The following is a 27,217-nucleotide window of genomic DNA, read 5'->3' as shown; positions in this document are numbered from 1 at the left end:
TTTTAATTGAAGTGAATATAAGAAGTTTGTGTAGTTTCTATATTGTATCATATCCTATCAAAGAGAATATGGCCTCTCTGTAAAGGAGAAAGTCATGGATGGCTTCTTAAACACTTAAGAAGAACATGCACCAGTGACAAGAATTTCTAAAGATGCCAATAATTGTGATGCATTAATTTTTTGCACTTAAATCAGATACAGTCAGATTCTCCCATATTTTCAGCATGAGATTAAGCTAATTAAACACATTGTTTATAACCCACTGTTGTTTAAATTAATACACAAACACTGAAAAATTGTATAAATGTGTATTCCTTTACAACCTTCAAAATCAATCTCATATAATTCCTATATAAAACAAACAGAAGTACAATGTACCATTGCATGTTTTTATGTATTCCTCATAAGCCCCTAAACCCAGCAGCAAAATGTGCATTTACACTGTGCAGCCCAAAACAGAAATTTACACAAATTCATAAAATAAATTATGTAGCACTGTGTTTTCTTCTAAAATTGCCACTCCCCTTTTAGATGGAAGGGCCACCCTGATAGCATGTTACTTTAACTGATAATTCAGTTTACTAGTGTTTCAGCTTTGATAACATTATTTATAACTACAATGGTTTCTCACCAAGAAGGAACATTAGGGTCCAGTGATATGCTGCCTAAATATATTGTACAATTATTTATTTATTTATTTATTTATTTATTTATTTATTTATTTATTTATTTATTTATTTATTTATAACAAAAAAGCCACTTCACAACAAAATAAAATACTGCCTTTAAAAATGCATTCAAAATGTGATTCTTGAATTATATAAGTTTATACCTTTGTTATCACAGTGGCTCATGTTACAATCTTACAAAATTTGTTCAACTGCTTGAGACTCTCATAGTCCAATATGCAAACTAATAAAGACTACTGATGTAAATAGAACTTTTGTGCTAGATTACATTGCTGTTGTTAGTAATTGGGGCTGTTATGGAATATTATGACACATTTGGTTGCACTTAAATAAATTACTTAAATGCACAGTAGCAACATATAATTTCAATAGCTAAAGCAGGAAAAGTTATCAACTTATCAATATATGATGAATTCTCTGATTTTGGTGAACAAATACATTCTGCTTTCAATTTAACATGATGTTCTTCTGATGCTTACCCATGCTTGTCATTTGTAGGCTTGTTTTAACCAGTGGTGAAGCTTTTAAAGGACCCTTCTAAAATGCTATAAACAGAATAAAACAGCTAAATAAAAATGCTTTGTCAAGTACACTCTGGGTTCCGTGTTGTTTACAGCTACTCCTGATAACAACCAGTAGCTTGCATTTGTTGCATTCCCAAAACAGCCTAGTTAGAGAAAAGAGAAAGTCCCAGTAGAGAAAAAAAGGCCCTTCAGATTTTTGTGAAAAGCATAGCCTTCAGAGAGCGTAGGACACAAACATGATAACTTCAGAATGGGCCCCAGCCAGAGCCAATGTGAGGTTCAAACAAGTCACCTTGCCCTTTTGTAATAAACCATAGATCTTAAAAAAAGGGCAATAATAAATTACCAATTTATAATTAAACATAATGTGTGTTATGGGGCACTTTAATGTATAAAAAATACAAAACAATATTCCTACACACAACATTCTCTCTTGTTTTTTTGTCCAGAAAAAACCTCAGTAACCAGCTGGCCCTTTATGGTCATAGTTTGTGAGGGACTGGGAAGCAGTCCCCATGCTCAAGTTGCATGCTGATGGGTCACAGTGACCTGGAGGTCCAGCAGGGCCAGGAGGTCCAGGAACACCAGGCTGTCCAGGAAGGCCTGGTAAACCACTTCCACCATCATGGCCATCTTGACCATAACCTGGCTTACCAGGCTCACCTGAAAAATCAAAGCAAAAGCATAAACTAAGGAAAATATGTATAGCCATTAGATTTAATGATCGGGGGTATCTTTTATAAAAGAATGCACAGACTAAGTTTAGGCATAGATTTGTGCTTAAAACTGATGGCAAGGGTGTTTATTCTTATAACTTCGGATCTCCTCGGATTTTCACATACAACAATCTCTAGACTTCAAAGAGAATGGTGGTGGAAACACCTTGTTGATCAGAGAGTTCAACAGAGAATGGTCAGACTGCTTTGAGGTGACTACTTAGATAACCACTCTAAACATTTGAGGTGAGCAGAACAGATAAGACTGGAAAAACATAGCTTGGTCTGATAAATCAAACAGATGGTAATGAGGGAATTTGACACTAACAGAATTTCAAAGGAATGTCCAACATCTTGCCACAAAGAATTAAGATTAAGATTTGATTGTTGTATGTTGTATGTGAAATTCCTAGGAGAGCAGCATTTTATGAAATATTCACACCAGCCCTTCTGGTATTAACATCCATGCCAGGATTAAAGTAACAGAGATCACACTTTTTCTTCATTCTGCTGTTTGATATGAACATAACTGAATCTCTTGGCTTGTAGCTGCATTTTTTGACACATGATTAGCTGACTGGATAACTGCATGAATGCATAGGTATACAGGTAAAAAGGTGGACAGTGATTATAGTTGTCCAAGGTGCAATGGCACCAGGCTGATGCTGACCTGGCAGGCCAGGTGGTCCTGGCATCCCTTTAGGACCTCGTACAGTTTGCCCTCTGTCTCCTCTATCTCCAGATTCACCTGTAAAATAATAAAAATACATATATAAATTCTATTTGTATTTTGTCACCATTAGAATTATTCCAACAACAAAATAATCCAATGTTGCCCACCAAAGACACTTCCTCCTTGATGTGTGCCTACCAACAAACATCGTTTCTGGACACGGACAATCACAACAAACAGTATCTAATAAATAGTTGCCCACCCTTAGGCCCTTTGAGACCCATTGTTCCAGGAGGTCCTTTGAGCCCAGGGAGTCCTCTTGCACCAGCTTGTCCAGGGAAACCACTGTCTCCTGAGGGACCTGGAGGACCAGGGGGCCCAGGTCTGCCAGGCAGTCCAATAGCACCAGACTCAGGTCTCCTCAGACTGGCAGCTAGCTGGGCCAGTTGCTCTATAACAAGAAACACCTACTTTAAGATTTGCATGAACAGCTCTGATGACATTGCATTTTTTTCCAAGTATACATGCAAAACTATGAAGTAATTCCACTAACTTTTATTCCCACAAAATCAATAATAGGGTTACTTTGCATTTCACTGAATTTTATAACATACATAAACACATCATTATAATGCCTATCTTGCATGTACACCATACCAAAAATACCACCAAGAACAATCATGTTCTCAGTATAGGTGCATATACATGGTGTGATATAAGTTATAATATTAGGTTAGGCATCCATACTGCTTTTAACAAATTTGATTACTTTGTATTTGAAGCAGGATCATGTACTGAGAAAGACCTACATCAAAAGATTCATGCAAGATTCATGCAGTGCTATTTTAGACTTGATAACCAAGATTTGATAAACAAATTTTGATGAACAAAAAAGGTTAATTTGTATGTTCTGCACTTACCCTGCATTACTCGCATACAAACTTGTTTGATGTGCTGATCACCTGGCCCTTTCCCCTGTGAACAGATATTCATTCACACAGCAATCTTACTATCTGACATATAAAAGTAAGCACACCTCTGATAAATTAGGTATGACATGCATCAGATTTACAAAACAAGTCATATACATTTAAACCATTTGAAACTAAATATGTCCCACAACCCCTGTGCTGAAAAATAATGTCAATATATTACATTATTACTGATGTTACACTAAAAGAACCTTCTTATCAACAATTACAGTAAAAAAAAGTTACATTCAGAGCTGCTAGTATTTGTGTTCTTATTTTTGTGCATTGTGAAGTGCCTTTCTCCAGATTAGAAACCATCCAATTTCTCCATTCATGTTATTTTTTTTTTTGCTTAGGTAACCATTTAAACTTTTCAATAAAATAACTAACTGAATCTGTGTTTTGGAACAGAATTGTATAATACATGCTTGCAATTAGTAAAGGAAGCATGGATTCTGCTCTATACCAGAAAATGTTATGGTCATCTGTTAGCTAAAATGTGAATATGAAATATGCGATAGACAATGATTCTAAACATCAAAGCATGTCTATGTCTGACTGAATTGAAACATAATTGATATTTTAGAGTGGCCTAGTGAAAGTTCAGAGCCAGGATCTGTCACAAGCATGTCATTGTGTATATTTTGCATAAGCAGTTTGTCAAGGAATTGTCACATTATTTTTTATGATACATTCAAGTGGTACAACATTCTTTTTCATAACAGCATTGGAAAAAATTCTTAAATAAATCAAACACCAGCTTCAGAAATCTGATGACCCTTGTTTGTTTTTACTCTGTTTCAGGCGTTTTAAAAAGGAAGCATTGTGAAGATTATCAAATATACTTATTATTAAAAAGCAACTTAAGAAATCATGTGCTACTCTTTTTTAGGTGTTTTCACCTAGGTGTGTTCTAAATGCCTCTTTTTTATTTAAACCATATAAGTTTTGTTTCACTTCATGTCTTGTCTTGTCATGTTTTGTTTCCATTATGTATTCCTGTAACATATATGGCATACATGTCATAATCCTGCTACAGACTTTGACAATGATTTCTGGGGTGCCACAATCAAAAGCATGCTGAACGTACATGCTTGATTCCTGCATTTTATCACTTCATTTCATTTTGTATGTTAGAAATATTTTACCCATTGTAAATTTGGGCAACACCTTATACATGCATACATTTGGCAGGTTGTAAGTCACTGGATTCTATTTACATTTCTTCGTAATGTAGCAAACCTGTTTAAATGAAGTTTTAAGAACAATTAATCTTTGCATTGTTTAAATAGTTGACTTACTGCGGGGCCTTGAGAACCACGTGGACCAGGAGCTCCTCTGTTCCCCTGTACGCCACGGGGTCCAGCACTACCTTGGGGTCCCTCGATCCCAGGCTGCCCACGGGCACCTTCAGGGCCTCTCTTCCCTGGTTCTCCTGGATAACCAGTCTAAAATTTAAAAAGAAAAGAAAAAAAATTAAACATAAAAGCATAAAAGCATTAAAATGGTAATACAACAAGCGGCCCAACATTAATGACAATAAAACAATTCTCAATAAAAATCGTAAATAATTTTTTCATAATATAGTTATTTTAAGTCTTCATAAAACCAGCATTATGGCTAAAAATACTAAATCCAAAACTTACTGCTCCTTTAGGTCCAGGCTCTCCAAGCTCCCCCTAAATGGACATGACACATAAGAATGCATATCCATCCAACAGTGTATATTTGTATATTAATAAAAGTTTATTCCATGCGTGAAGTTATTCAACTTACAACATCTCCTTTGTCTCCAGGGGATCCCTCTGCACCTTGCCCTCCCTAGAACATACCAAAATAATACCATATTTCTTCGCATGCTTATGTATATGGTGCTATTAAGCTGGTGCAGTTTGATGTGGATAAAGAAATCCTTAAATAGATCAAAACCTCACCTGTTCTCCTTTAGATCCTAATTCACCGGGGTCCCCCTGATACATTATTAAGAAAAATTAACCAAAGGATTATTTTCACAAGCAGATTAAATACATATTAATTCTAAAAAAGATTCTAACTAACACATGTCTGGGTGTTCTTTATCAGAAAAACATTGAAGCTAGAATAAAAATAATGAAAAATTTTGGCTGAATGCAGAAAATTTGATTCAGAGAGGTTCTGCAAAGTTCTTCGGAGTTACTGGAGGTGTCACTAAAGGTAATATATATATATATATATATATATATATATATATATATATATATATATATATATATATATATATATATGTGATGTAAAAGAAAACGTGATTCATCAGACCAGGCCACCTTCTATTGCTCCGTGGTCCAGTTCTGATGCTCACATGTCCATTGTTGGTGCTTTTGGTGGTGCACAGGGGTCAGTATGATGGGTACCCTGACTGGTCTGTCACTGTGCAGCCCTATACACAACAAACTGTGATGCACTGTGTATTCTGAAACCTTTCTATCAAAACCAGCAACCAGTGAACAACATCAACTGCTGGATTGGATCACATGGGCCAGCCTTCGCTCCCCACGTGCATCAATGAGCCTCCTTGACTCATAATGTTATGGCTGATTTGTTTGTGTGTGTATATATATATAATGCGTGTGAGTGTAAATTAAAAAGTTGTAAGCTTGATAGCTAAATAACTTATAGATTATTGACTGTGCTGAATTACATAATATCAAATTACATTAATATCAGAATATCTGAAATAAGATTTTTAAAATTCTCTTACCCTTTCTCCTTTCTCTCCAGGTGCACCTGGGGATCCAGGAAGTCCAGGAAGACCAATATCACCTTTAGAGCCCTGCAAATAACTTTAATATTAATATTAAATAGTCTTTGCATACTTCAGAGAGGATGTAATGACAGTGAAAACAAATGTTTACAGTTTTTAATTATGGTAGCTAAGTTCTAAAAAAGTGGACCCTATAATGCATCATTTTCATTATCAGGCTGGCTGAATTCACACAATGAGAAAAATCTTACAGTAACTGCCAAAAAACAACAGTGAATTCATTGGAGATGGGTCTTGTAGCTTAAAAGAATTTATAAGTACATCCCAGTTACTCAATAACATTTTACAAACTATGGTTTATTTCCTACAAATCAATTTAAATAAGTATTTGAAATATAGATTTTAAAGAATAGTCTCTGCACAACAACTCTCTACTGTTTCCATTGAAATCTTTAAGCAGTCATCTCATAAAAATGGATTGAGACACTTAAACCATATTTTGAATATGTTATGGGCTTGGGATAATGCCAGTATCAACCTACTGGCATTGACTAAACTATTCTTTAATAAGTATCTTGAATATATGACCATCATTGATTGGGTTGGCTTGGTCTTTAGTAATGGGAACTCACATATAAGTAACCAACTATAAACAAAATATAGATTCTGCAAAAGAACTAAAGAAAACCATCTGGTATCTAAATGTCCTTGTAAAATTCAAAATATTAAGTCATTCAGAACCTATTAAGGGAAACTAGTAGTCACACAAGGAGTTATAGACACACATGCACATTTAGCACTTACTCTGGCTCCTGGGTTCCCCATAGGTCCAGATGGCCCTGGCTCACCTCTATCTCCCTAAACAAAAGAAAAGATGTAGTAATAATAATAATAATAATAATAATAATAATAATAATAATAATAATAGCAACACTGTTGGAGTATCAGTGCTCACCGGTTCACCAATAGGGCCAACAGGTCCAACTTCTCCCTGTTTTCCACGTTCTCCCTGGTTAGAAACATGACATCAGATTATCTTACTACTAGCATCTTTAACTGCTGTGATATTACATAGGTTATGGCCAACTTACAGGCTTCCCAGCAGATCCCATAGTTCCAATAAGGCCTGACTGTCCAGCACTGCCCTACAATCAAAAGATGTGTTAAATATAATCCAATTTTATTAAACAAAGATTTGTGCTGAAATAATGAAAAAACACAATGTGGTTGGAGAGCAGCTTGGCATAATTCCAACTATAATTCCCCTACTATACATGAGGAAGTCTTTTTCACACTTCAATACACCCACCGTTTCTCTGCAGCAATAATTATTTTGTCGTATAATAATATTCTGTTGACAAGTTGTAAGTCATTGACTCAACATGAAAGATTATGAGTTGGTTATTTATGATTATGAGTATGAGAGTTGGGGATTACAATAGGAGTGCATATATTACCTACTATACATCACAAGAAATCACCCCCCTGCACCTTCATAAAAATACACTATTCCAATGTGTATGTTAAAAATAAACATAATGTATAGTAGGTAACCTCAAACCCTTTCTAACTCCCAGTGCATCAAATATCGAAAAACGGACAAAAGCCATTAGCAGCACTGCAACCATGCCAAAGGTATTCTTTGATTTCAATTTACTGTCACTCAGTTAATTTGTGGTTATCAGTGAAAGCCCATTTTCTTCATATTTTATTAAGGTAAATGAATGAATAAAGTATAGTCTATTACAGCGGTCACCAACTGGCGGACTCCGGTCCGGACTGAGATGTGTCCATCCGGGCCGCAAATCCTTTTCACATAATGAAATAAATATATGCCAAAAGCTATTTTCTAATGAAATCAAATTTATATCAGGCACATCAAGGTCAGCTCAGTAGAGCCATGTGGGTCCTATGGTGGCACAGGTTGCTACTACAGTTACTATGCTCACTGTTACTACGTTCAGACATGCAGTTCTGAGTGCAGTGAATATAGCAGAGAGTGGAGCAAAAACAGATGAAACTTTCAGTGAATGAAAAACAATGGCATTCTCAATAATAAGGAAAGTTGATGGTGAAAACCGAGTTTTCCGAGATGAATGGCTGTTTTTCCTGGACTTAGGAAAGTGGCACTACACACCTTGAGCATGTTAGGTTCAACACATAGCTGTGAGTCAGGATTCTCAACACTTAACATTATCAAAAGTAAATACAGGTCAAGAATGACCAATGAACATTTACATTCCAGTTTGAGGATTGCACTGACTCCATTCCTCCCAAGATTCAAAGTGATAGCTAGAAAGGCCAGAGCCAATTTCTCCCACTGAAGTTCTCAATCAGAAAACGTATGCAAATTAACATGAATGTGATGTGATATATATTTTTTGGACCTAAGAAGTTTTATGTTTAACTCAGTTCAGCCTAACAAGCAATTTTATTTAATTTTAATTGGGTTTTTATGGACTTAAGAAACAGTACAAATTAACAGATAAAGCCTGTTTGTTTTTCTGCATGATATTGATGATCTTTTACCAATGCAATGTGAAGCACAGAAGAGGGCAGTGTTCAGCATTAAATACATTTAGTTAAGTAGAGACAATACATGTAAAGATAAAATGTGGTATGAGATTTCTGTTTTTTGTTTTGTTTGAACCAGTGAGGTGTGCATCATTAATTATCATTGTTAATCCCAGTTCAGCAAATTATTATCCTATTATCTATATATTGTGTCCAATAAATATTTGATTTACACTAATTTGTTTAGTCTGGCCAAAAGCATCAGTTCATGTTTTAAGGTATATGATTGTCCTGGCCTCGGCTGGCAAGGAAGGTTCATTTACTGGACCTCAAGCAATTTTAGTTGAAGACCCATGGTCTATAATAAAGAATAACACTTTAGTGATTTTCTATTGTTTCTAATCAGCATTGTTCCTTAACATTATTTCCAGTTTCTTATTTAAATTTGGGGGTCTTCTATCATTTTTGTGTTGGGCAGGGGATATGAATCAGTAAACCACAAACATAGTTGTTGTTGACACATCGAAATATGGCGCAATATTGTGGGTCTTTTAAAAAAAACATGGAAATTCTATGTAGTTTCCATGACCTCAACAAATTTACAGTCTAAATACATACAATATGACCATTTACAGGTCTTGCATAGTTAATTTTCTCTTTTACTGAGTGAATCCTCTCCTGCAATAGCCAGGACCACAGAGCTGTGTTAGCATGGAAATCTTCTTTGCACATACATAGTCATCAACATAAGAGTCATATGTAACATTTGGCCTTTGTTAAGTTGTTCATTATTCACTTAGATCCATTACTATTGGAAAATATACCCCCTGGTTGTGTCTATGTGTTTTCCATGGACCTTTCACAGAAATGTATATTCCATATAAAGCTAATTCAAATTATTTTAGTAAATTGTAATCCATTCCATTCACCTTCTAATCATGTGATTAATATTTAAAACAAACTTGTACTTGTACTTAAACTTGAAATGCAGCATTTCCAAATTTTGCTAAGTTAATATATGATTCATGAGTTTACATTTTAGTCTGCTAGATCAAAAAAATATCTACCTTGTTTGATCAGAGAGAAATTTCTTTTGGCTTGATCTCATTTAGTATTACTGTGTTATATTACATTTTTAAAAATTGGGAAGTATTGGGAAATGTCTGCATAAGCAGAAACAAGAACATTCTAAGAGTATTCTCAGGAAAAACCCCCCTCTCCTAAAGACCTCTGTCTGGACAACAGCCAACTGTCACCTTGAAGATAAATGGGACAGTCCTGTCACCAACATCCCCAACGACACCAGCCATCAAACTCAACTCCAGCCCTCAGCTTCACTACCCCAACGGCTGGGCTGGAAACTCTCCACAGATGTATACCTCAAAGCCCTCCTCCCCCTCCTCCCCCACACCAAGAATGACCTCATGAACAACTCTCTCCATCCTTCAAAAAGACAGAATCCACATAAAACAGCTGGACCTGACTCTGTCTCTCCATCCACCAAGATATGCCCAGTGCCAGCCTGCTTCAAGACTTCCACTATCAATTCCCCAAAAAACCCAGGATTATAGGAGTTAATGACTACAGACCTGTTTCTCTGACATCTATAGTAATGAAGTCCTTTGAACGCCTCATGCTGCCCCACCATCACAGACCCTCTCCTGGACCCCCTGCAGAGTGCCTACAGAGCCAATTAATATGGCCCTCTACTTCATCTTCCAGCACCTGGGAACCTATGCAGGATCCTGTTTGTGTAGTTCAGCTATGCTTTCAATACCATCATTCCTGCTCTACTACAGGACAAGCTCTCTCAGCTGAGTGTGCCTGATTCTACCTGTAGGTGGATCACAGACTTCCTGACTGACAGGAAACAGCATTTGAGACTGGGAAAACATGTCTCTGACTCACGGACCATGAATACTGGTTCCCCACAAGGCTTTTTCCTCTATCTATCTACCGTACAGCAACAGCTGCAAATCCAGTCACTAGTCTGTCAAACTATTGAAGATTGTGGATGACACCACCCTCACTGGGCTCATCTCTGATGTGAATGACTATGCCTACAGAAGGGAGATTAATTATCTGGTAATCTGGTGTAGTCAGAACAACCTGGAGCTTAATGCTGTGAAAACAGTGGAGATGGTAGTTGACTTTATTAAGAACCCAGCACCACCTACACCAATTATACTACATGACTACATGACTCCCCAGTCAATACAGTGGACTCCTCGCCAAGGACCTCATGTGGGTGCTGCATATAGACTTTTTAATTAAAAAAGCACACCAGCAGTTGTACTTTCTGTGGCAGCTAATGAAGTTCAGCCTACCAAAGACGATGATGGTGCACTCTACACCTCCATTATCAAGTCTATACTCACCTCCTCCATCACCACCTGATACACTGCTGCCACTACCAGGGACAAAAACAGACTGCCATTCATTCTGCTAAGAAGGTGATTAGGTGCAATTTACCACCTCTTCAGGACCTGTTGACTTCCAGGTCCCTGAAGTGGGCAGTTAAGAGTGTGGCTGACCCCTCTCACCCTGGACGTGATCTTTTCAAGACATTCCTCACCTGCAGAAGACTGCAGTCCTTCAAGATAAAAACCTCATGCCATAAAACAGTTTCTTCCCATCAGCAACTGGCCTCAGCCACAATATGCAGGACCCACCATGGTCTCTTATCCACTTACTTGGACATTAACACATAAACGCACAAACCCCTTTGTTATGTTCACATGATTCAAATTAACGCACACAATTCAAATAGCCATACTGCTCCAGTACCTTTATCTTACATTCCTACCTCAAACTGCAAGTTTTGCACTGGTCGCTATTTACAGTTAATGTACAGTTAATGTTTCCACATGCACTGACTAAACATTGGTTAATTAATTGTTTGCAGTGGTTCACTTTTTTATACAATATAATACTGCACTATTACAGTGTATATGTGTATCTATATTTTCTACACAGTTAATCTTGTTTAAAATTCTTAGATTTTTCTTTATATTTTTTATTGTTGTGCACCAATACACCAAGACAAATTCCTTGTACGTGCAAAACCCACAGTACTTGGCAATAAAGCTGATTATGATTCTGAAGAAAAATGTTCCATAAACACTAAGAAATTGATTTTTAGAACTTTTAAAAATTAGTGAATCATATCCAAAAAGAGCAATTTACAAGAAACTTCAAGTATATTTTACAAATTGGTCTTATAATCAGGAAGAACTGTTCCGTAAACATTAAGAAAAATGACACAATTTACACTTCGATTGTTAAAGGAACTTTCTTTGACTCTACTATATTTACTTAATTAGGATGGGTTCTAAATATCATGAATCCCAAGTACATTGCTCACCTTTTCACCAGGAACGCCCTTTGATCCTGTAACACCAGGTAAGCCCTACAGAAACAAATATATGTGACATAAACAATATTATAGATTCACAAAAGTTACATAAATGTTTTGATTCTGTCACACCAAAAAAAAATTCCACCTCTCCATTCAAGTAAAATTAGATTTGTTTTAAAAACACTTAACGTTTTCAGAAGATAAAATGTTAAAAGAGGAATTGTTAGATTGCAGAATGTCTATTTTTATTTCGAGGTAAGGTTTTTTCCCTTTTTTCTATACATTCTAAGTTATATTTGGAACTAAATAATCAATTCCCCCTTTTCCAAATAAGCAAAAATACCCAGGCAAGTTTAAAGAACCTTACAGCCATATTAGTTTAGCATTGTGTTGCATATCTCTTTATATCACTTTAAATCACCAGACTAAATCTTTACCTATATCAATTCTACATCACTACAACAGAGCTTCACCTATTCCAAGTCATTTGAATTCTGTCTGCCTCAACTGTCACAATAGAAAAACCAGTTGGTGTTCACTGGACAATTGTAATGAGTAGAGTTAGGCTGCAAGACACAAGTGAATATGTGCAGTCTGAGGTTTGTAAGAGCAAATCCATAATAGATTGTTAGAGTTTGTAATGGGTGTCAACATAGGCATGCAGAGAATAACAGACATAATTGTAATCTGAACAAAGGAACAGAAGAAAAGAGAAAAAAAGGGAATGACACTCAGAAATGTATTAGGATAAAATCATCATAATTTCACAATTACAAGGAGACATATGCAGGGTTTAATAAATGCTCAGAGTAATTAGTAGTAAATGCTCATAGTAATCCACACTAATGGTGTGGAGACTGAAAAAAAAAATTAAAACAAAAGCACATTACATGCTTCAAACTGATATGTTTAGGCAGGTCAAATAAATGTGCATAATGATGCATATTAAAAAAATATTTTTAGCCAACATATACAGTGTGGCACAAATCTCACAAATACAACACAAAAGTTTGACCATCTCAAATTATTTGTTGCAGGTAAACAAATCCTCTTCTATGAATTAAGAAACTCACATACGATCAGATTTTTTGTTACAGTTGCTGCAGTGAATATGATGCAAAACACATTCACACACCTGTATCAACGAATGTGTAACAAATTTAACACATCTGTCCTATGTAAATTCCTTCAGTGAGATTTGTACACCTATATAATATAATCTCACTTTTTTTCTTTGATATCAGTATAGCACAAACACATCAACAATTACAGCTGCTTGAATTTGCTACTGTATGTTTCAAATGTTGATTTTGCTGCCCACAAGTTACACACACTCTTACTTTTGCACCACAAATACACCAATCAGCCATAACATTATGACAATTGATAGGTGAAGTGAATAACACTGATTATTTCCTCATCATGGCACCTGTTAGTGGGTGGGATATATTAGGCAGCAAGTTTTTGTCCTCAAAGTTGATGTGTTATAAGCAGGAAAAATGGGCAAGCGTAAGGATTTGAGCGAGTTTGACAAGGGCCAAATTGGCTAGACCACTGGATCAGAGCATCTCCAAAACTGCAGCTCTTGTGGGGTGTTCCCGGTCTGCAGTGGTCAGTATCTATCAATAGAGTCCTTTAAGTCCTGAAAGTTGCCTCCATGGGCCCCACCTCGCAACTTACAGGGTTTAAAGGATCTGCTGCTAACATCTTGGTGCCAGATACCACAGCACACCTTCAGGGATCTAGTGCATGCCTCGACAGGTCAGGGCTTTTTTGGCAGCAAAAGGAGGACCAACACAATATTAGTCAGGTGGTCATAATATTATGCCTGATTTGGTGTATTTGAAATGTAATGCAAAAGTGATTTGTTTATCCTTAGAGGAAGAGGTGGTCACTATTCAGAGAGCAGAGATCTTTTGGTTAATCATAGTGTAATGGCAGATTTTCAAGATGCCAAGCCAAGCTGCACAGCTCACATAGAAGCCTACAGCACTACTGCACTTTGTTCCATGTGATAATGTGTTTGGTATGTTCAATTAATAATGTGTGTTTGGTTTTGGTTCATGTCTTGAAATTAATAGTTTCTAAATAGTTTTTGAAAAAGAGGGAAAACCCCAGGATGTGACTCAAAGGCAGAAACTTACAGGTAGTCCTTGAAGTCCGATCTCTCCAGGGTTTCCAGGTTTCCCAGGGCTGCCCTATATGAAATGTAGTTTGCTGAGCTTTATTAACCTAATTATTTTAGATATCATATTCAAGTATTATAATATAATCTGCAATAACTTATAACTAAAGCCCAAGCTATTACTGCCTTACCTTAAGTCCAGGCAATCCAGGAATTCCATCACGCCCATCTACACCAGGTAAACCCTAACAATATAAAACAAAATGATAATGTGTGTGACAAAGAATTTAAAATAATATCAGATTTGTAACACAGACTTAGTACACACACATGCATGTCTTCATAGCAAGCAAGTGAATTAGTTTGGAAAAACTAACCACTTTAATCCTCATTGTCCCTCACTTCCACTGAGCACCAAAAAAACTCTTCTACCTACTCCAGTCTCTTCTGTCTGTGTTCCTCCATCCACTACACTACAGTGTATGTCTAGAAATTATATTGATTATTGTAGGTTTTGAACATGGGGCACAGTGATCTACTAAAGGATTTAATAAGAAAAATAAATGTCTTCCTACATTTTTCATTAACAAGCCGTTACATGCTATTTACGCTGTGATTTCAGTAAAGTGCAAAGTGTGACAAAGAAATTTACATAGATTTTTATCTTGGTCCTCTACACTTACACTCTCACCCTTTGGCCCTGGAAGTCCAGTGATGCCTCTTTGTCCCTGGGCTCCCTGAAAGCAGAGATTAGCACAATTCCAACAGGTGCATATAAAAAATTTTCTTTAGCATAATCATATAGTATACAATGTATATACCTATACATTTCATAAACATTCAGTGAAACTTTTGGCATTTCAGTTTGTAATGGCTTTATACTGAATGCAGCATGAAATGGACAATATAGGTGGACAAATTCTAAATCCATTAGCTAGCCAACCTGATGATAGCCAACCCCTCTAATGTGCTTGCTCAGTTTGGGATTATATCAGTATTTGAACTAGGGTGTTTTCTAATTAACACTCAAACAAAATATTATTCCAATCTGGTTAGTGTCTTAATTTTTTCTTGACACCATGAGGACATTCCATACTTAGTTTTCCTGTTTCTAAAAAGTTTGTTTTATTATTATAATACATAGAACATGCTGTGTAACTGCTAACCTTCTGAGCAACTCTGAATAAAAATGTAATAGTTTGGACACATAAGCTGTTGTCTATTAATTTGTCCACCCCTGGATTGATTTCTAGTCATCATACATACTTGTTCTCCACTAGGACCAGATTCTCCCATTAGGCCCCTCTGGCCTTGATCACCCTGCAAATGAAACACATCTTTATCAGCACACATTATTTAATTGTGGCACTAGTGAAATATATACATTTCAGCACTTGGATTGTTGCAATTAAAGCAATTATTCTCTTCAACAATACTCTTCAACAAGGGAGGGTAATTCATTCATTCAGCTTCTATACCCGCTTTATTCCTAATTAGGGTCACGGGAATCTGCTGGAGCCTATCCCAGCACAGGGTAATAGTTTAGGTAAATAGAAAACAGTGTCAATGAAACTTACAGTGGCACCAACAACCCCCTGAGGACCTGGATCCCCATCATTGCCCCGAGGTCCCTGGAAGAATCAGAAGATTTCATGAATGTGTAAAGCACCAGTAACTCTGCAATGCTACAGACTGCACTTAAAGTACATGTGCACTCAACAATACATGTGTGCCAAGAAAGCTGGACAGCAATTGTCAATTGAAACAATTGACTCCCTGGTAGCCATCTAATGCAAGAGAAGAATATTAGAATGATTTCTGAGAGGGGACTACAAGTTAACTACAAGTTTGGTTTAAGCACACGTGCTGTCATCAGATGAACAGGGTATAGGTCGATGTGCAATACTAACAATGCCATAGGCATCCATGAAGTCATCCAGTAATCCAAAAGAACATAACTGACCTTATATGCCACGGTCACAAAGTTATATGTCATTTGACTGTTAGGGCTGGCTATCAAAAATATTTTAAACCTTTACTTGCCATTTCTCCTTTGGAACCCATAATTCCTGTAGCACCTTGAATTCCTTGTGGACCCTGAGACGACAAAGCCAGGTTAGTGAATGTCTTTCAGAAACAGTCTGTGTAAATGCAGTGTAAAGGTTACAGATACAATAGAGAGGTTTCTGCACTCACTATTGGGCCGTAGGATCCAACCTCTCCAGGGGCACCCTGGTCTCCCACTTCTCCCTGATGAAATCAATTATGTTATTTATTTAAAGTTATTTAAGGCTAACTTAATTTAGAGTTATTAAAATGCTTGAGTGTAGAACATAAATCAACAATCTAAACATTTTACAAATTAGCAAAGACAAAGGCATGTAAATTTTTAAGAATCAATTCATCTATCTATATACTACAAAATTTACAATGCTACACAAAATTTCTACAAGTACTGCACATACTGTATTTTGAGATCAAAAGCTGAACCAGATATTCATTTAGCATTAAAACCTGCATTATAAATAGGCACTTGAAAGAGCTCTGCCTCTCAACTCTGTACTCCTGACAAGATCTTGTTGGTCAAATTATCTCATAGTCAGTGATAGAACAAAAGGAAAAAGATCAAGAGACTCAGATGAGTTCTTACCATGTGTCCCTGTTTACCTGGTTCTCCGGCCTCACCCTTCACACCTTTGTGGCCCTGTCAAATAAATAAAATTGTCAGGACTACACTCAGCAGTTGATATGTGCAATGTTTGAAAAATAGGTACAGTATCAACTTTTACCAATACATTATTTGCTTCAAAAATATGTTTGTCTCTATCTATTGCTCACTTTCATCCCAGGTAATCCAGGGTGTCCAGGTGTACCAGGTGGACATGCATTGGGGCACTAAAAGGAAGGGGAATAGTTTATAGACACACATCAAAAACCACTTGGAAAAAAAAAAAAACGTATAGTGTAGGAATTACTATAAACAATATTTTACCAGTTCCATTGTCCCACCCTGTATGCCTGCAGCACCCTAAAACCAAAGAGACTTCTTTTAGAGATTATCATATCAGTTTAAATTACTGTTATTTATGTGACATTTTACAGACATAGTTCCAAACTATGTTTTATTACAAGTAATAGAACAGCTGTGCCTCACTGTGACCTTACTTGGAAAGGACATTAGTCTATGCAACTGTGCTCCCTCTCTTTACATACGGCCATTCTGGGTAAAATACCACTGTACTTATTCAAGACATTTACCTGTAGAAATAATGAATAAGGTATTCCATTCAAATGGCTGGTTCCACAGTATATAGAATTAGCTGTTAATGTTTTGTCTAATATCAGTAGAATGGTACATAGAACACCTTTTACCAATAATGGACAAATATTTTAATTATTTTTTAAATCGTTTTTTTAAATATATTTCTTGTATTTGCAGTATTATACAGGACATTGACCCTGCACTCTGACTAATCTGGCATACGTGAAAAAAGAATGTAAATTTACTATAATGTATATGTGACACATAAAGGCTTTATTCTTGTCTTCTTCTTACCTGTTGCATATATTTATGAGACTGTAGTCTCAGTGGGGTGTCTTTGCTTAGCAAAAACTTAGGAATGAAATTCTGGATAAGTAGATCTATATTTAATACATATCAGTAGTAATGTGAGTAATGCATTAGAAAAATAACAAACTGATTAAGAGGGACGCTCTGTGAAGAAAGGACACTCAGCTAGGCATTGAGGACAGCACCACATATTCACTACATCACATATTGAAAGTATTTTACAGGGAAGCACCTGAAGTAACAGACTAATCTGCACTGTAAAAAGGTAATCTGCGCTGCACTAAGGTCATGCCAGATCATTTTTACCCACAGAAATTAAAATGTATGTCATATTGTAATGTTAGCAGTAGTAGCTGAAACTGTAGTAGTAGTGAACTACCACATTTTAACTGGCACCTTCCCACTTTCTTGCACAATATCCAAGTGCCTTATTTATAAGTTTGTTTATTTCTATTGAATTTCATATCTCTCATTCTATTGTTTCTTTTTTGCCCTTTGCATTGTTCTCTCATGCTGTATTCATGGCTATCTGTGAATGCTTGATTTTTTGCGAATGTTTGTCTATCTATCTATCTATCTATCTATCTATCTATCTATCTATCTATCTATCTATCTATCTATCTATCTATTTAGAATGTTAGTTTACAGTAAAACATACAGCTTAATTACATTCTCTGTAACCATGAATTCTGTTGAGTTCTCATTTATGATTTCATGGTATCTCTTTTCTGAAAGAACATACTTACACGAGGTCCTTGTGGCCCACGGGGTCCTGCTGGCCCTCTGACACCCATAGCTCCCTATTATACAAGAATCAGCTTGTAATCAGCTGCTTGTAACATTTTGTATGCTTTACTACGCATAATTTATCTTAAAACATTTATTTTGATATTATGTGATATTCGATAACTCATGTTTGTATTGCCACTTAGTCAAACATTATTTACTACATTGTAAGAGTGTACACTAAAAAATCCATTAAATATTCTTTATTTAATTGCTTAAATTAAATTTATTATAAGCAATGAAATCAGGTTTTGGTGAAAATTTGAATATTTTTCTGTAAACTATACTTAATATTTTCTTGTAACATGGCATGTCTGCAAATATCTTTACAGTAATACCAAAATCAGTTTAGTGCAAACAAGTTACTTACAGTAGGGCCAACTTTACCAAGGTCACCTGGAAGTCCACCAGGCCCTGGTGGGCCCTGCACATAAACATTTATCATAAAAACTGCTGGGTACATTATTTGTGTAAAACCAATTTCACAGTTAACAGTAAATGAGGCAGAACACAAGTAGAGCTCACCAGGGGTCCATCAGGCCCAATACCCTAGAAAGAAGAAAGATGATTTGAGATACCCTGTTCTGCATATATGCCTTCAATAGAAAATTATTCTGTACAAATTACTAGTTTAAAATAAGCAAACCACAGTTATCTTAGAATAATCACAGACACAATTTGTTAAAGATTAAACACAAAATTGATCACACTTATACGTAAACATTAAGAGTAAAAGACACATAGATGAGTTTGGCAGTAAAAGTATTGAAATCATCAGATTGTTTCATACTTACAGCTTCTCCCCGAGGTCCAGGTTTTCCTGGCTCTCCCTGAATCATACCACAAATATTTAAATGCAACAAGAAAAAAATATTTTATAACAATATGATAAAAAAATATATCAGTAAGCCACCATGTGTTTGGTCATTGTGTCTAAAAAATACAACTAAGAAAACAGAGGCCAAGTTCAATGTTCTTGTTTGTGTGATAGTTACATGAATAAACAATAGTTTTAAGGGGATTATGGATTATTATAAAGAATTACTCTCAACAACAATTTCTTCATCTATCAAATAGAAAGCTAAGGAGTGAATTTCACTCACCTTCTGTCCACTGGGGCCACTTGGTCCTGCATCTCCTATGGGTCCAGTCAAACCCTAAGAATAAGAGAAGTGCAAAAATTAGGGAAAACACTATACAAACCTTTTACTAAAATATAGTAAATGCATACAGAAGCAGTCAATGGTACTATACAGACCATTTTTCAAGATTCATCTTGTAACCATGTATTAACATACATTTTGTTATGAGGCTTGTGGTGCTATGCCATAAGGCAGGCACTCAGTTGGCTTAAATAATGCCTTTAAGATGTCTTTAAAATTGCATCACATTTGTTGAATCAGGAGCAGAGAAAAAACAAAATGCAGAGGGTAGTGGTACTCCAGGACTGAAAAACACTGCCCTAAAAGATTAGGATAATGCCAGTGTGTGTTTTATCATGTTGCTGCTACATCCACATGTAAATAAAATGCAGAATGCAGGTTTCATATATAGAAGTTATAATATATATACAATTCAAATTAAGATCATTTCTTCTTTATTTTTGGCGTACCGCAGGTTTGACAGATTTGATAGAACTAGAAGAAAATGCTTTGTAATGTGTAGACATACTATCCATTGTCTAGAAATGTAATATTTGACCCTCCAAATAAGGCACACACTTTCATTCTCATTCATCATAACATTTTTAAACTTTTTAAACACCCACTGTATCCTCTACTACAAAAAAATAAACAAAAACTGAGCTCTCCAGACATAGACAAAAAGACTGCTGTGGAAAGGAGGAAGCATTTATAGGGTTTGTTTCCTCAGGCAGGTGTGAGATAGTTTTGGCTTTTTTGGCCTATTTGTAGAAATCACTCCCCACCTCATCTCAAACAAACATCAACACACAAAAAGAACTCTCAGTATCTCTCACACATTTGATGCTATGGCTGTACTGTAGAACTCAAACAAACTGTGAACACAGATTGTGGTGAAGCACTTACATCATCTCCAGGCAATCCAGGAAGTCCAGCAGAACCAGGTTTCCCAGGATCACCATCAAGTCCCTTTAAATTGACATTGTTTTAATCTACAGATTTTTTAAAGTTTATTGCTATTTAATTAAATAAACAGATCAATACTTACTGCAGAGCCAACTTCTCCATCTTCACCTCTTTCCCCCTGAAAGAAAACAGTGGTCTTAATATTGTAAGGTTCTCTCTCTGACTTTTGTTTCAGAAGCATGCAAATTAAATTAAATATACTCCTTGCAATTTGGTGTGCTAAGAAATCTAAGAAATAGAAAATCTAAAAAGAATTAATCTAAAAATCTAAAAATATTTTTAAAATCTCAAACATATTGTATGTACTTGGTACTAGAGAGTTCCATCCAAATATGAACCTGGAAAAAGCACACTTTGTTTTGCAGCACACTTTGTTTTATAGCACACAAAATATCGAAGCATTAGAAAAGGGGTTCATGAATGATAGTGAGGTTCTAATTTACTCTGAACTAATACTGTATGAGGCTTACAGTGGCACAGCATTGCTTTACTTAGGCTACACTAGCAATGATGTGCTTAGTTAGTGAGTATTTGTATATATTAATCTTAGCGTAGATAAAGTACAAATGAATGAGCTGAGTAGTTTAATCTAATTATGGAATATATAGATAATTGAAGTCTATAACTGTTTAATTCTGGGGTGGTCAGAGTTAAAGTAAATTAATTAAACTAAGTTTATGCTTGTTTAAAATATGTAGGGTTTCTTGTTTGTTTTTTTAAAACAGATGTTGCAATAAAATCAATCATAAGAAAAAAGTTTTTAATTTATTAATACCTCAGTATCTATAACCTTAGAAACTAGGTCTTTAGGCATTTGGTTAAAGAATGTGGCTGAAACGAAAGTCACTGGTATCACTGAGATGACAAAAATACATGCCTATAAAAACAGTCATGGCTGTATTTCAACAGCAGCAACAGTAAATCATTAAATGGAGCAAGATTTTACTGGCTTCCAACACATTTTTTTCTCTTCTTTGTTTATGTTGAGAAAAAAATGTAAAAAGTATTAAATACTATCCAACAAAGACCTACTGAAATGTCATACTATCTCACTTAACTTGCTTAGGTATGGATGTCCATATGCTCAGCTAACTTTAGAGTAGGATTGCAGAGCAAAGATACATGTAAATAGCCAAAGGCACTGCTATCATTAGAGTAAAAATGGGTGCTGATTAGAAAAACACTCAGGGCCAAGCATGTAACTGAGTAGCTTTTTTTTTTATTGCATTTAAAGTTTTCATTTTGTTGTTTTCATATTGTGCATGTAAACATATAAAGACTGTAGCAGGGTGTACAGTGCATGAAACAGAGGTCTATATTGTTTACAATGTGTGTGTGAACGTGCGCTAGATGTTGAGCTGTCCAGATGTTGAGCTGTCCAGATGTTGAGCTGTTTCGGTTTGAGTACGAAAGCAATATTTCAAAATAATGCAGTTACATGATCTTACAATTATGCCAGTATCCTACTCATGATCATGATATTTTAAAACTTGTTTTCTCTCAAATAAGACTTTATAATAAATACTAATGTCACGTGTTCTGGTAATTAAGCCTAGCTGGTTGCATATTACATAAGTAGCCTTCGGTTTAGTAAGTTTTGATGCACGGGTTAAAAAATTACAGATCATGGTTCAAGTGAGCTTTAGAATATTACTGTTCAACTTACGGAAATTCCGTCGATTCCCGGGACACCAGCAGGACCTGGTGGGCCGACTGGTCCCACGTACTTCTGTTCAGAAATATAGAAGCACATAACCACAATGTCCCAAGGTAATATTCACCTGTTGCCGTTATGGCAGGTCTGGTGAACAGGTGTGACATACATTGAGAGAGGTTACTTTCAGTAGCCTACCACTAAATACAGACAGTGAAGCAGCAGGTGTGAAGAAATTAAAATCAATATATTTAGACAGTAGGCTATTTAATAGGCTGACTCTGTCCAAAAATATATATATAATATCCTGATAAGGATGACAAGCTCCGTATTTACTCTTACAAGTAGTTATAGCATGGTACATCTATTTTGTAACTGCAAACATTCTTAAAGATGCAGTTAACACATTAGGAAAAATTCTGCTTATTAAAGCCAGATAGACGGTTTTTCATCTACTTGTGGAATTATGTAATATATGAAAATTACTTCCAAAATTCTGACAGCTATGCATGACCAACCACTCCTTTTAAATTGACAACGAATCCTAAACTATTTATCCCTCAAATATAACCTGATTTTAGCTGTGTAAAGTGCCCTAGAGTAGGGTACATACGTAGATAAAAAGCCTACCTGAGCTGAAGTGATGAGACAGATCCCCAACAAAAGCAAGGAGAGCGACTCGCGGAAGCCTGTAGCACGAGTCATAGTCGTCCTGGTCAAGCCACTCCAACTAAGTCCGCTTCCAGTAATTAAATGTCAAAGGATAAGCATAACGTCCTCATGTATATTCATGAGATGGCTGACGAAAAGTAATTGGATAGAAATGGAAAACTGTGTGTGGAAATTCACGAAGAGGCGGTTTTGTGAACGGCACAAAGCACATTCACATGTTCAGTGGTAAATTTTACAAGGACGTGTCACTTGACCTTACAGTTAACCTACTATGAGGTTATGTTACTGCCAAAAAATAGCGAATGTCCACTGTCACTGACAGTCTTGTTATTTTAAAAGCATCTGCTGGTTTGTATTTAACAGAAGAAAAGAAATGAATAAATAGTGATTTTTTCCTGGTCGGGCCACACAATAAAGGACGTGCCATATCCAAAGCGCGCAGGTTTCAGATAACGTTTCACTTAACATTATATTTAATGTTGATATTTATATTTAACATGTAGGCCTGCAAATAAATATTTAACAATTCTATTTGGAGAAAAAAAGGACGGAGTTTTTTCTTGTTTGTTTTGTTTGAAACCAAATGTTCGTGCGAGTGAAAAGCAAAGCCTGTCTGAAGTAGTTGTCGGGATGCGGGGTCTCTAGGGGTAATTGCGATCATTTCTGATCTCTATGCCATCAATAAATCAGTAAATCCTCAAAACAGTCTCTGCTGAAGTAGAGAAATATGCATACAACGCATTAGTGGTAGATAAGTTGGCTATCTAAATAGATATTGCTACAGATGCTACCCACTCCTGTAGGCCTATTAACATTTTTTTGTATTTCTGTAGGTGTGGAACATTTATTGCCTAGGAGACTAAATTCAGGATCTGGGGTTTAAGTTCTGTATGCTGCAAGCTTTCAAGAAATAATTAAAAATGCTCAAAAAATTGCAATCTATATGACATTTATAGCATATCTGTAGCTTTGTGGCCATGTTCTGCAGCACAGTATACTCAGACTCATATCTTGTAGCACTGAAATGTGGGTTTAAACCAATGACTCCCTTAAAATGTCCAACAGGAATTTGTGAAGGGACTGGGAAGTTGTACTAAAGAAATTGTGGAGGCAAGCAGGGGCGTCCAGCCCCGAAAGTTTTATCCCAAATTTTGCCACCGGAGCGTAAAGGAATTAATGAGATGTTGATTATTTTATTAGAGTACTGTTGCCGTTTACTGTACACGATTTTCACTGACATCTCTCTCCGCATGCGCGCGCGGACACACACACACACATACACACACATACCAAAATACCGCGAGAGTGTGCGCTGGAATATGCTCTAGAACCGCTCTCGCGATACTTTAATGTCCTACACCTACACCTTGAGCGGGAGAGCAATAAAAATGTCACAAAACACAACAATCTTATTATTCAGATAAAAGTCTAACTTCTAATATTTAATGTTTAACACAGTTGATAAAAGTAGGCTAACAAATGTATGTTGTGTCAAAAAGGAGGCCCACTGTCTTTGATTCTGAAAACCCCTGACATAAGGACCCATTTGAATATTATTCCATACCTAAGACGTACAAAAGCCTTAAATTAAATAAGCCGAAAGATAGATCTAAATAAAATATAAACTGTTAAAATGCTAAGACATTACAGTCTGAACATCATGACTTTCTATTATTCAACTAATGCAGTATTTAAGTTAAAATACAGACATGACTTAGGTGAACAATGGGCCAAAACAGACTCCATCATTCGGCTGTTCTGTCAGTAGAAAAAGGAATTCTCAGCACTATAAATATTAGTATGGTGATTGACTATTTTAAGTCTCGGAGATACTCTCTGATGATTCCACCCTCAAAGAAATAGTATAGAAAAGTCACCAAGAGCATGAAGTAGACAAGATACAAGTAGCAAGACAGATGAGAGGATGAGAGATGAGAGAACAATAAGAGAAGTGAAGAGAGGCTGTAAAAAATAAAAAATAAACAAAGAATAATTCACACAGTAGTGGCAGCATAAATCAGAAATCTTCTCCCTGAGAAGATACTGGTGAACTTCTACACTGCCATCATTGAATCTATCCTCACATCCTCCATCACAGTCTGGTTTGCTGCAGCTACAGCCAGGGACAAGGCCAAGCTTCAGCGTGTCATCCACTCTGCTGAGAAGGTGATCGGCTGCAGTCTCCCATCTCTCCAGGAGCTGTACCCGGAGACGTGCAGCCTAGATCGCAGCCGACCCCTCTCATCCCGGAAACGAACGGTCCCTCCCCTCTGGCAAGAGGCTCCAGTCCATCAGGACCGGGACCAGGACCTCATGCCACAAACAGTTTCTTCCCCAGCCTGTTGACCCCCAACCCCCCAACCCGGACAATCACTTCCACATTCTAAATTGCACTACTGTTCATTCAAACTCACACTTTTGTACACAAAATTTATCTAATTCTAGATTGTGTACACACCTCACATCTGTATATATGTTTGGACAGTCACTTTCACTTTTTACATTCCATTGCACTACTTCTCATGCAAGTCACTTTATACAGTATTTATTTAACTTATTCTAGCTCTTTTCTAAAATCGTGTACATTTGTACAGACATTACATACCTGTGTATAAGTTTGCACCTGACACCAAGACAAATTACTAGTACTGTAAAGTGCTCTTTGCTGACCCTTTGCTGTACCTGGCAATAAAACTTTTTCTGATTCTGATTCTGATGAAATAATAGGTGCATGTATAATATAGATTATTGTAAAATAATAGTAATAATAAAGGATCTCCACGACACAGCTACACACACAAGCTGTAAAAGAGATAATATTGCATGGCATACCTGTGTGAGAGAGAAAAGGTAATGAAATTAATCAACTCCTTTTTTAGTAGCAAGACTCTGAAATGATGGGAGGAGTCAGAAAAATGATTGAATTAAATTTTCTAAAGTTGCATACTATTTGTGTTAATTTGTGTTTATTATTAAACAATATTGCATAAAAATGCTCTTACAAAACGTGTTATTCTTGCTAACCCACTCTGCCTAAGTAGCCCCTGATGTTTTGGGCTCAGCCCCTGATGTTTTCAAATACTAGATACGCTCCTGCCAAAAGGCATCATATGTAAGGAGAAAAGCAGAGGGCCTAAAACAGAATCTTGTGGAACACCAAGGTTAAGCTTAGTATGCATAGAGAAGTCACCATTTACACCTACAAACAAATAATGATCAGTCAAATAAGACCTGAGCCAGGAGAGGGCTGTTCCTCTAACATCAACAACATTTTCTAGCCTATCAAGTAAAATAGTAGGATTAACAGTATCTAAAGCTGCACATTGGTCAAGCAACACCAGCAGGGTAGACACAACCCTGATAAGAAGCCAGTAGTAGGCCATTTACCACTTTAACCAGTGCTCTCTCTTTGTTATGATGAGGACCAAATCCTGACATGAAGGTAAGGAATCTGCTTTAAGGTGCGTGTGAGGTCATTATACTAGGGTGCAAGTTTTTCTCTCTAATCACTTTTCTTCTAAGTGGAGCTAGATTATTTATAGTGTAGCGAAACATTAACTAAGTAATCAGTCTCCTGATCAAGTTCCATGGGGTCAGACAGTGATTTAATCATGGATGATAATTCTGGGAAAATACTGATGAATCTGTCTGCAGTAGCAGATGCAAATGTAGGTTTACATGGTCATGTGGTAAGTGCATATACTGGGACCAAGACACATTTTGTATGAGATAATGGTCTGAGTTTCAGACTGTGGAAATGTGACTATATTTTCTAGGTTTAATTTGAATGTTAGAATAAGATCAAGAGTGTGACCTCCATTATGCTTGGGTCCCTGGGTGACGACTCATTAGCTTTGGATTGTTACTGATTAACTAGGCCTGTTCTGAGACTATGTGCTATGCTGCAAGAAATCAGAGCACCACCTTCCTGAGTGGGATAGACATTGTCCCACCCTAACAGGCCAGCCTCACGCTCAAAACTCCAATTATATATTATCAAAAAAATGTGACGTTACAAAACTTAAATACTATGGTTTTCCATTCAATGTGAAATTTCATTTCATTATCTGTACCGCTTATCTGATCTATACTCAGGTCACAGGGAGCCTGTGCCTA

General features: G+C 36.3%; 1 protein-coding gene across 1 annotated transcript; it reads right to left on the bottom strand.

Annotated features, from left to right (window-relative positions):
* Positions 1 to 340: 340 nt before the first annotated feature.
* On the bottom strand, positions 341 to 26,952 carry col9a1b (collagen, type IX, alpha 1b). Its single transcript, XM_058384200.1, has 32 exons — positions 23,060 to 26,952; positions 22,442 to 22,504; positions 20,858 to 20,893; positions 20,716 to 20,778; positions 19,771 to 19,824; positions 19,462 to 19,497; positions 19,193 to 19,216; positions 19,038 to 19,091; positions 18,628 to 18,681; positions 17,303 to 17,338; positions 17,149 to 17,205; positions 16,961 to 17,014; positions 16,507 to 16,560; positions 16,354 to 16,407; positions 15,888 to 15,941; positions 15,577 to 15,630; positions 14,994 to 15,047; positions 14,502 to 14,555; positions 14,330 to 14,383; positions 12,192 to 12,236; positions 7,405 to 7,458; positions 7,269 to 7,322; positions 7,118 to 7,171; positions 6,311 to 6,382; positions 5,508 to 5,543; positions 5,350 to 5,394; positions 5,220 to 5,252; positions 4,875 to 5,021; positions 3,523 to 3,577; positions 2,865 to 3,053; positions 2,600 to 2,677; positions 341 to 1,876 (listed from the first exon to the last, which is right to left on the bottom strand). Exons 1-32 carry the CDS (start codon positions 23,132 to 23,134, stop codon positions 1,671 to 1,673), a joined length of 2,052 nt encoding a protein of 683 aa, XP_058240183.1. The 5' UTR covers positions 23,135 to 26,952; the 3' UTR covers positions 341 to 1,670.
* Between the last annotated feature and the right edge of the window lie 265 nt (positions 26,953 to 27,217).

This window comes from Hemibagrus wyckioides, linkage group LG29 (assembly GCF_019097595.1).
Source record: "Hemibagrus wyckioides isolate EC202008001 linkage group LG29, SWU_Hwy_1.0, whole genome shotgun sequence".
Lineage (NCBI taxonomy): Eukaryota > Metazoa > Chordata > Actinopteri > Siluriformes > Bagridae > Hemibagrus > Hemibagrus wyckioides.
The sequence above is the reverse complement of the archived record's forward strand: the minus strand, read 5'-3'. Positions and strand labels throughout refer to the sequence as shown.